General features: G+C 39.7%; 1 protein-coding gene and 3 non-coding genes across 4 annotated transcripts; all 4 read left to right on the top strand.

Annotated features, from left to right (window-relative positions):
* The first annotated feature begins 704 nt into the window (after positions 1 to 704).
* Positions 705 to 4,056, top strand: rps8a (ribosomal protein S8a). The gene is made up of 6 exons (NM_001304214.1): positions 705 to 731; positions 1,552 to 1,658; positions 1,915 to 2,014; positions 2,235 to 2,410; positions 2,836 to 2,965; positions 3,900 to 4,056. The coding sequence occupies exons 1-6, from the start codon at positions 728 to 730 to the stop codon at positions 4,007 to 4,009; spliced, it is 627 nt and encodes a 208-aa protein (NP_001291143.1). The 5' UTR covers positions 705 to 727; the 3' UTR covers positions 4,010 to 4,056.
* Positions 1,734 to 1,841, top strand: LOC114838864. The gene has a single exon (XR_003781670.1). It is a non-coding gene; the product is annotated as a small nucleolar RNA SNORD46 (small nucleolar RNA).
* On the top strand, positions 2,554 to 2,622 carry LOC114838863. The gene has a single exon (XR_003781669.1). It is a non-coding gene; the product is annotated as a small nucleolar RNA SNORD38 (small nucleolar RNA).
* A 210-nt stretch (positions 4,057 to 4,266) lies between the features above and the next one.
* On the top strand, positions 4,267 to 4,398 carry LOC114838871. Its single transcript, XR_003781677.1, has one exon. It is a non-coding gene; the product is annotated as a small nucleolar RNA SNORA35 (small nucleolar RNA).
* Positions 4,399 to 11,534: the final 7,136 nt, after the last annotated feature.

The raw sequence follows: 11,534 nt of genomic DNA, 5'->3' as shown, positions 1-11,534 counted from the left end.
CAACTGAAGTTGCAAGTTCACACAAAATTATTGTTGATCGAGAAAGTAAATAGCAAAACACCTAAAACAACCTGTGTTGACACTATGAAGGAACCTAGATTTAACACAGTCATACCAGAACATATATATTTATAGAAACAAACTCTTAGGTCACCAGAGAAATGTGTTTAAAGTTATTTCAGCAAATAAACAGAAAGAAGCATTTATACAATGAAAGTAAGAAAACAAATCTGTATTTTGTTTGGTCTCCTTTGGACTGTAGTGTTTAAGCATTCCTCTGTTTAACTCTTTTGACTTTTGCTGCTTTTTGTTCTTTTCCCTGTCCTATTTATTCCACATAGTTTAAATCATGCTGTGATCTGTTGTGTCCAATTTAATACAGTGAGTGTATACCGACGTACGCTCTCGATCATGACAGTTTGGGCTCAATAAATAATGGTAAAAATTAAAAAATAAAAATCATAATGCAAATGTTATCTGCCTGGAAAGGTGCAAAGCCTCGTATTTTATTTCAGACCGTATTTTATTTCAAAAATCACTAATAGCAATCATTGTGGGGCTATAAGGTTTACCCATAGATGGCGGTAGCCCAATTGTCTGGTTGTTTGGTAATACAGACATCTTAGAAGAAGAGCTGCGTCGACTTCGCGTATATTCTCGCGATCTCTGACTCCATCAAACTTACCCATGAGCGCTTGCGTGTTCTCTTTCTAGCCGGCGCCTGAGAATGGGTACGTGTTTTTATCCTCGGGTCGTTGGCAGAATCCTTGTCCATCAGTTGTTTACTGCAGGATTATGTCTATACTTCTTTGACGGGTTAAAGTTTATTTTAATGTTTAACATATATTTTATTAAATTGCACGGATAACTAAATTTATGTTTTTAAACAGTATTGTACAAGTATGTCAGACATGTAACAAGATGGCGGCTCTCATGGGCTAGTCTAGCTTTAAGTTGAAATTATATACATATTGGAAATATTTCCGGAATTGCAGTAAGTCGTATATGCTCAAGTTTATTGTGTCGTTTGGCGATAATATACAGTGGTGGCATATTGTTGTAGTTGTATTTTGTTCGGAAGGTATAGCTGGTTAACTACCTTGCAATTGCTGCAACCGCGAGGCCCGTGAATAGCTAGTTACTGTACGTCTAAGACTCAGTCAACGAACCTAATGACGTTTAGTATAGCGGTTGTGTTTTACACTAAATACGTGTTTCTTTGTGTTAATTTGTATAAGTGAGACCGCTCAGTGACCAACTAGCTGGCCAAGCACTCTTCCTCGTTAGCACTATGCTAACACTGGCTTATTGCCACACCACCACGCTAGCGCAGCCGATCATACTGGCCATGTGTGACTCGTGCCAGCTAGCCGTAGTAAGAGCTTTGTGTTCGAGTGATTGTGATGACAACTAGGTTTCCGAGTTAAATGTGCGGATAACACCTTGGAGAACTGAAACACTCGACCACAAGAAATCAAATGCTTTTTTTTTTTTTTTTTTTTACGTGGGACTTGCAAACCTGTTAAATTCTCACCTGTTTCTGTGGCCCAGGTATCTCGAGGGACAACTGGCATAAACGCCGCAAGACCGGCGGCAAACGCAAGCCCTACCACAAGAAGAGGAAGTATGAGCTCGGTCGCCCTGCCGCCAACACCAAGGTGAACACAACAGCGACCACGTGTTGCGGTTTTTTTGGGGGGGCGGGGGGGGTCTATATTATGATTATTTGATGCTGTGTGGATGATTATAAATTGACCATAGGTAGGTCTGTTTTGACCGTTTTGGTTAAAAGTTTATGGGCCTACCAATGACCCGGACTGTCATAGTTACACTGACACACTGCATTGAAACACCGGCCTCATGTTGCCTGGTTATGTCTGTGGCTTCCACTAACGTATCCTCATCTTGTCGTAGATCGGACCTCGTCGCATCCACACAGTGAGAACGCGCGGTGGCAACAAGAAGTACCGTGCTCTGAGGGTGGACGTTGGCAACTTCTCATGGGGCTCAGAGTGTAAGTTTGTCGCTCCCTTTGCCTTGTGGATGTTGCCTTGTGAATGGTCTTTCCATGAAGATATTCATGTCCAGTTCTGCTACTGAATGCTTGTGCGGATATTTGTGACTCAGAGAGAGACAAAATCTAGATTCCTAGGGCCGACTTGTGGTGTCACTGCTCGGTTGGATGCATTTGCTAAACTGGCAGTGTTTACACTTTCTGGTTTGTGGTTCTACAGGCTGCACTCGCAAGACCAGGATCATCGATGTAGTGTACAACGCCTCCAACAACGAGCTGGTCAGAACCAAGACCCTGGTGAAGAACTGCATCGTGCTTATTGACAGCTTGCCCTTCAGGCAGTGGTATGAGGCCCACTTCGCCACTCCTCTGGGACGGAAGAAGGGCGCCAAGCTGGTGGGTGTTTTAGTCTTGTCTCCCGTTTGTCAGCGCTGTTGGTTCGTACCGGAACAGGGAAAAGCCTGAGGCGGTCCCCAAAAGCTCCCTGGATAACCCTGCCCTGACAATTGAGCTCCCTGGTCTGATTGGACTCGTTGGTCTTTCTGTGACGATACCCTTGTCCAGTTCTGCTACTGAATGAATGTGATTGATATTCGTGACTCTGAGAATGACCACGGGTTCAACAGTACCATGTCCAGTTGCGATACGCTGTGGTGTCCTTCCCATCAGTGTAATTGTGCTGTTTGCCAATAATTGAATGACTCTATCCACTTCACATGTTTTAAGTCATTTAGTGTACATACCTTGACTTAGTCCACAGTACCTCTGACATGTTCAGTTCATATTAACTTAACTGCATTTGAACGCTTTATATCCTGTAGACTCCTGATGAGGAGGACGTGATTAACAAGAAGAGGTCGAAGAAGATCCAGAAGAAGTTCGAGGAGCGCAAGAAAAATTGCAAGATCTCCACTCTCCTAGAGGAGCAGTTCATGCAGGGGAAACTCCTTGGTGAGTTTAATGCCTCTTGTTTTGCGGGGATACGTTTGTCTGTGAGAAGCCATTGAAAGTTCCAGATGTGCAGTGTATAGAGCTGATGTCCTTCTGTATTCTACATCAGATTATCTGCTGAGGGGTGCAGTTCACTTGGCACTCACACCTTGACACATTTGGGTCGGTAGAAGTGTTTGGGTTGAGGAATGGTCATATTAGAGTCATGTTTTGTCCTGTTAATGTTTAAATATGATGTCTGGTTGGATGTGGCCCCTCAAACTACAGGTGTGGAGTTTAACTAGAAACCCTCCAGGTCTGAAGTGTATCAGCAGTGTTCATCTAGCCATGACTTGGCATTCAACATGCAGGCTTAGTTTCAGTGTGTTTGTGAGCTAATTAGTTTCCAGCTTGGGTCAGAACCTGCTGAATCATGTGTTCAACTGAGCATTTAAGACTTGCTTAGTTCCCAGTGATCACCAGTCTTCCTAGAGCAGAGGTCTCAAACCGGTTCCACGGAGGGCCATGTGTCTGCAGGTTTTTGGGTTCTCCTTTAAATTGGTTCCCAGTTCAGACCTACACAACCAGGTGGGGGTAGAAACTAACCAATTAGTAACTTAATTAGTCAGTTAAGTACAAGGTGAGAGAGGGAACCTGCAGACACTCGGCCCTCCGTGGAACCGGTTTGAGACCTCTGTCCTAGAGCGTAAACCTCCTCAGATCTGCCACCCATCTGGACTGGTGGGCTGGAACGAGGACTTGGGTGCCTGTTTAGAGGGGAGGGACGCTGCTTTGAACCACTGGTCTGCTTATTCACGATCTTACCCAGTCCTGCTACTGAATCCTCAGTGATGGTACCACTTACCAATTTTCCGATGGGACTTCGGTCACGGTTCTGTGGTGCTGGTGAACTGGTTTGCGTTACTAATGCTCCCCCCTTCCCTTCTCTCTGCAGCCTGTGTCGCCTCCAGGCCGGGTCAGTGTGGCCGTGTGGACGGCTACGTTTTGGAGGGGAAGGAGCTGGAGTTCTACCTGAGGAAGATCAAGGCCAAGAAAGGCAAATAGATGTTCAGCAGCTGTTTGGTTCCACGTCAATAAAAACTAGTCGTCCCAACACCGCTGTCCGCTTCGTCTCTTTGAACGTGTCCCTGTCATTCCAGGCCGGGTGGATGGGGTTGTCAAGGCAGCAGTGTTACTAAAATGCAATCTGTGCTGTTTATTGGGTTTTCTTGGCTGATGCAGTGTTTTTAAGGTCAAGGTACCGTTGTAGGCTAATCTCTGTTTTTCTGGGTAAGTGACAGTTATTTGGTGTTCAAATGTTGTTGCACTGTCAAGTGCCAGGACTGCTTTTCCCCTGGCAGTCCTGTCTCATTCCAGTGCTAGAATGACCTCCGCCACAGGCAGAAGGGCTGGTCTCATCAGTGGCCTGACCCTTTCGTTGGCAGAGAACACACATTTGGTGGCTAACTGAAATATGGTGAATAAATTCCTCAATCTGATTCATTTGTCTGAAGTTCTCATTTGGTGAAAAATGGCAAGCTGACGAGTTTAAGTGCAGTGTTTTCGTGACTGATGTGTAATTTGAGTACTAGCGGTGCTTAGCATGCTGTATTTGAAAGCCCCTAGTGGTCTGAACCGTGGCCAGCGGCTGATCCGTAGGCTTTCTCTTCGGAGTTTTCTGTTAAGGGAAGCTGATGTCTTTTAGCCTAACATGAGTAAGTCTTAAAGCTTGCAGGCGTTGAATACAAGCAATATGTAAACAGCTAGTTTGAACTGATTTTTCCTAATGATTCTGCATAAGCAAGCGAATGTACACACTGTTACTCTAGCACTAAACTAGGCTACTTTTCGTGGAGGTTTTGTCGGATGAGCTGATACAAGGGGTAAAATTGAAGTGTAGCTTAAACTGCCAGTCAATAAATGCTTGTATACCAGTTCCCCGTCCACAATCTATTGTTCATTTACCAGTACATCTGATTTTGGACCCCGGGGTCACGGATATATTTTATTGCTGTTACCTTCAATCGCCCCTAAATTGCAGTAGTCGTTTTTTCAGAACTTGTGCACGACAAACGCGGGAGAGAGAGAACTTTATGCAGGAATACTCGGATGTTAAAAGTCAATGTTTTCCGAGTCTTCACAAAGGTCGTCCACAGGCCCCGACGAACATCCCAGTTCTGCTGGTCGGGCTCCGCGATGTCTGGTGCTGTTGTACACTTAATCTAGCATTAATTTCTGGGGTCATTCCCAGAATGTGGAAAACCTTATGTGGCGCAAATGAGTAAGGTGATGCTGTGTGACCAAGACAACATCTAAAATGTTTCCTTGAAATTCTCAGGTCGTGCGGAGTTATTGGTGACCAATGTTGATATTCTTGTTCTTAGATCGAGATATAATTAAAACACCGCGAAGAGACCAAACTTGACATATCTGCGTCTGAGTTGCTACAAAAACAACCGAACTTGTGTTCTTGATACCAGGATCAAACTTCAGTTATGGCGGCAGGCTCGGACCGAATGTTCATTGTAATGTGGTGATTCCCGTTCGCAGTCGTGTAGGTTACTTAACTTAAAATATTTTTGCTAGCCAATAGGTGACAGTGGGGCTGTAACCACTGTTGCCACATGTGGATTGGGTTGTGTAGAAGAAATAGTGTTTGTGCTGTTTTTGTGCAATCCGCGGGCGGTTGGTCTGTCCCCCAAAAAATGCTTAAAGGAAAAAAAACAAGTGAAAAATACACGTGGAAACATTCGCATGTGAAATGTATGGAAACCATTTAATGTGTTTTTTTCTGTAGGGGAACTACCCTTGTCATCAATACGATTCATTTAACACTTAGTGGAGTGAGGGTGATTAAAAACTACGAAATCCTTATCAGGTTCACTGAGCAGCATTAACATGCTCACGGCACGCATCGGAAACGAACAACGCACATACTGAAACAAGTTTTGGAAAAAGCCTTAGGAAAAAAAACAGCAAACCTTAACCTACTCTAGCCTACATCTGTGTTCATGGCCCGTATCCTCTATTCAGGAGGCAGTTCCATGACAGACTGATTGTGTAAATGACTCAAGTTGAATTAATGAGATGCATCATGTTGACTTCAAAAAACACATCTGGGTTTGTCTGTTTCAGGTCTTTCTGGAAATAATGTATTGAGATCTTATATGAGAAAAATCCTTCACATTTTTCTAGTCAGTATCACCTTCAGTTATTCAGCTTAGATATCAGCCTGCTGACCTTCAAAGCTTTTTAAGATTTCTTAAAGGAAACATGCGTTTGTGGGCAGTAGAACTGGAAATGCACAAAGGCTGTAGCAGGAAATAAAGATGGATGTCCTAGAAACTGATGATTAGATATAGAAATATAGAGTTGAACATCTTTTGGTCAACAACAGATCATCATCAGAACATTAGTTCTGTGGAACACTTCTAACCTTTTACCTGAGAATTTCACCATGTCTGGAGGGTTACGGGATCGACTGGATCTGAAAGGGGAAGTGTTAAAGATCTACGATGTTACTCAGTCAGACTCTGGTCAGTACAAGCTTGAGTGCTGGAGAGATGAGAAGGTTTCATACCAGGAACAATACATCCTCTCAGTCTGCAGTACAGTAAAAGAGACTTTATTGAACAAGTATACTGGTCCAGCTGAGATACATCTTCAGTGTGGAGAAGCAGTTGGCCGGCGACAATGTGAGAGTCCAATGGTTTTACAAAACCTTTAAAGACAAACTACAACCTTTAATATTGGACCTAACAGTTAGAGCATGATATTGGTTGCAATGATGAGTAAATGTATTCCTGGTTCAGTAGGAGATGGGACTGTCCTACCCTGCTTTAACAAGAATCCTAATAAGACAGAGATGTTGTGGGAGACAATTATGGGAAGGATCCAATCATCTCCATCTATAAACCAGTCTGAGAGAAACATCAGTGGTCAAGTCAATCAGATTTACATGGAAGAATATCAGGGAATTACTCACTGGTCATCCCATCACTTACACTTCAACACACAGGGTTTTACTCATGTCAGGACAATGATGGTACTTTGGAATCATATGATATGTTTGTGTGTATGAAATCTGATCAATTCACAGAGTTCTTTACTGAAGGAGAGGAGGTTCTCAGATGTAACTCTAATCTCAATTACTATGTGATGTGGGCCAGAAACAGGAGCCAGATTCCCCCACTACCTGAGGATATCATTGGGAGAATAAAATTTGTCTTTTCTGGTCCTCTCTAACCTGACATTGGAGGACATTGGAGAATACTGGTGCTTTGTGGTTAATGTCAGTGATGACCTGTGTATCTCTTTCACCAAGACCGTCCTGCTGAAGAAGGACCCCTTGGAATGTTGAAAGCTGAGCTGTAGTCCACAAACAGCATCCTCACATATGAGTTGCCTTTTTCCAGGTGGGAGAGGGCGGTGTGTGTCGTCAGGGCGATGGCATCATCTGTAGATCTACTGGGGCGGTAAGAAAATTGAAAGGGGTGTCAGGAAGGGTGGAGTCGATGTGAGTTCTGACCAGCCGCTAGAAGCACTTCATGATGGTGGAGGTCAGTGTTACAGGGGCTCAATGTTACAGGGAGTCAATGCTACAGGGGCTCAATGCTACAGGGGGTCAATGCTACAGGGGCTCAATGCTACAGGGGGTCAATGCTACAGGGGGTCAATGCTACAGGGGGTCAATGCTACAGGGGCTCAATGCTACAGGGGGTCAATGCTACAGGGGGTCAATGCTACAGGGGGTCAATGCTACAGGGCAGTAGTTGTTCAGGCAGGTGATGGAAGGTTTCTTCAGTACAGGGACGATGGTGGTCTGTTTGAACAGGAGGGGACTACAGACAGGGACAGGGAGAGGCTGAATATGGAGGTGAAAACCTCTTCTAGTATTTCTGTTGAATTTGTTTCCTTTTGTCCATTTTGGTTCCCAAACCACTTCTAATACTGAACATTTGACCTGTTCTGACCACCTACACTGACTCAACATGGACTGACTCCCTCACCCACACACCCATACAAACACATGGACTGACTCCCTCACCCACACACCCATACAAACACATGGACTGACTCCCTCACCCACACCCATACAAAAACATGGACTGACTCCCTCACCCACACACCCATACAAACACATGGACTTACTCCCTCACCCACACACCCATACAAACACATGGACTGACTCCCTCACCCATAGAAACACATGGACTGACTCCTTAACTATTAATTTGGCATCCTCGGCTAACAGGAGCTTGTAAAGAACAGTACTCCTGTTTTTTTTCATACCTTTTTTCATTGAATGTGTTAAAAAGGTCCAGTGCAGTAAAAAATTAATAGGATATTTCTCATAATACTCTATGACACATTGAAATATGGAATGTTTTTTAGTCAAAATTCAACTATACAAATCAAACACCATAACTGGAAATGTTGTTACAAGTAATTGGCGAGTACGAGTTACAAACTAAAATGTGAAATTGACACTTGATGGTGTAATGGATGTCAGTGGGTTAGTGAAAGCCCATCATATTTGATGTCATATCTGTGTGCTACGGTTCCGTAAGATATTTCATCTTTCTGTATTTGACTGAAAAATATTTACTTTCTATTTTCTGTATTTGACTGAAAAATAATTACTTTCTATTTTCTGTATTTGACTGAAAAATATTTACTTTCTATTTTCTGTATTTGACTGAAAAATATTTACTTTCTATTTTCTGTATTTGACTGAAAAATATTTACTTTCTATTTTCTGTATTTGACAGAATTTCTTTTTCTTTCTATTTTCTGTATTTCACTGAAAAATATTTACTTTCTATTTTCTGTATTTCACAGAAAAATATTTACTTTCTATTTTCTGTATTTGACAGATTTCTTTTTCTTCTATTTTCTGTATTTGACAGAAAAATATTTACTTTCTATATTCTGTATTTGACTGAAAAATATTTACTTTCTATTTTCTGTATTTGACAGAAAAATATTAACTTTCTATTTTCTGTATTTGACAGAAAAATATTTACTTTCTATTTTCTGTATTTGACAGAATTTCTTTTTCTTTCTATTTTCTGTATTTCACTGAAAAATATTTACTTTCTATATTCTGTATTTGACTGAAAAATATTTACTTTCTATTTTCTGTATTTGACAGAAAAATATTAACTTTCTATTTTCTGTATTTCACAGAAAAATATTTACTTTCTATTTTCTGTATTTGACAGAATTTCTTTTTCTTTCTATTTTCTGTATTTCACTGAAAAATATTTACTTTCTATTTTCTGTATTTGACTGAAAAATATTTACTTTCTATTTTCTGTATTTGACATATTTTTTCTTCTTCTATTTTCTGTATTTGACAGAAAAATATTTACTTTCTATTTTCTGTATTTGACAGATTTCTTTTTCTTCTATTTTCTGTATTTGACAGAAAAATATTTACTTTCTATATTCTGTATTTGACTGAAAAATATTTACTTTCTATTTTCTGTATTTGACTGAAAAATATTTACTTTCTATTTTCTGTATTTGACATATTTTTTCTTCTTCTATTTTCTGTATTTGACAGAAAAATATTTACTTTCTATTTTCTGTATTTCACTGAAAAATATTTACTTTCTATTTTCTGTATTTGACAGAAAAATATTTACTTTCTATTTTCTGTATTTCACTGAAAAATATTTACTTTCTATTTTCTGTATTTGACAGAATTTCTTTTTCTTTCTATTTTCTGTATTTCACTGAAAAATATTTACTTTCTATTTTCTGTATTTGACAGAAAAATATTAACTTTCTATTTTCTGTATTTCACTGAAAAATATTTACTTTCTATTTTCTGTATTTGACAGAATTTCTTTTTCTTTCTATTTTCTGTATTTCACTGAAAAATATTTACTTTCTATTTTCTGTATTTGACAGATTTTTTTTTCTTCTATTTTCTGTATTTGACAGAAAAATATTTACTTTCTATTTTCTGTATTTCACAGAAAAATATTTACTTTCTATTTTCTGTATTTGACAGAAAAATATGAACTTTCTATTTTCTGTATTTCACTGAAAAATATTTACTTTCTATTTTCTGTATTTGACAGATTTTTTTTTCTTCTATTTTCTGTATTTGACAGAAAAATATTTACTTTCTATATTCTGTATTTGACTGAAAAATATTTACTTTCTATTTTCTGTATTTCACAGAAAAATATTTACTTTCTATTTTCTGTATTTCACAGAAAAATATTTACTTTCTATTTTCTGTATTTCACTGAAAAATATTTACTTTCTATTTTCTGTATTTGACAGATATTTTTTTTCTTCTATTTTCTGTATTTGACAGAAAAATATTTACTTTCTATATTCTGTATTTGACTGAAAAATATTTACTTACTATTTTCTGTATTTCACTTTCGAACAAGCTCTGAGGCACAGCCAGGGAGCAGTCCAGGTAACTCTTTATACCCACAACCCCCTCTTCTACTCTTTCCCTGCCTACAGGCATCCCTCTCTTTGCATCTATCAAATCCCTTTGCTATCAATCAAATCCCTTTGCTATCAATCAAATCCCTTTGATATCAATCAAATCCCTTTGATATCAATCAAATCCTTCTGCTAGCTATCAAATCGCTCAGTTGGCTGTCAGCTAATCGGTCCCCTCCTTTCACTCCCGCCCATCTTTTTGTCGTTTCCTGGGCTGAATCTCATATCGCATACTTGCATACTACAGTTGTGCTTATAAGTTTGCATACCCTGGCAGAAATTGTGAAATTCTGGCATTGATTTTGAAAATATGACTGATCATGCATAAAAAAAACAGTCTTTTATTTAAGGATAGTGATCATATGAAGCCATTTATTATCACATAGTTGTTTGGCTCCTTTTTAAATCGTAATGATAACAGAAATCATCCAAATTGCCAGTAGGGGCTACGTCCCTCAGAGCGACGTGGACGTCCCCCACTGTCAATGGACGTCGTCACATTGCCCCCTCTGGCTCGAATGTCAAACTCTATGTTTCACACTCATCAAACAATGCCAGGAAAACGCCCCCTGCGGCGGCTTTTGACCAACCCCATTTGACTGGGTCATTCCCATAGATCTAAATGCAGTAACTTAAGTCACTATTCCTATTGACAAATGAGCCATTTGTTCAGTGTTTCACTGAAACTCCAGCCATTCGTGTCCCAATAATGAACCCTGTTTTAAAGTGACTTAAATCCTTTCTGTTTGCTGTCTTGATCCAAAATCCAAGTCAAGTGGGCCTGCTCAGAATTTTTATACATGCCACAGAGCATGATAGGATGTTAATTGCTTAATTGTATCATGCAGTACACCTGTATGGAAGCATCTGCATTTGTTATGTTCATTTATTCAAATTTTTTATTTAACCTGTTACCTGTTTGTAGATAAGCGCTGTATCCAGGCAACTCGTGCTATTATGGCCATGTAGTTTAAAATACTTTTATTTCTTTAGACAAGTTCCCACGTCTGTTCTAAAAATAGTCATTACTAAACGTACACACACTTCATTAGTAAATGTGGATTCTTAAAAGTATATTCCATATAGCAGTTATGTAATTATAAAATTAAAATAAAAT

The sequence above is a fragment of the Esox lucius genome, chromosome 3, assembly GCF_011004845.1.
Source record: "Esox lucius isolate fEsoLuc1 chromosome 3, fEsoLuc1.pri, whole genome shotgun sequence".
Lineage (NCBI taxonomy): Eukaryota > Metazoa > Chordata > Actinopteri > Esociformes > Esocidae > Esox > Esox lucius.
This window is presented reverse-complemented; position numbering and strand designations above follow the sequence as displayed.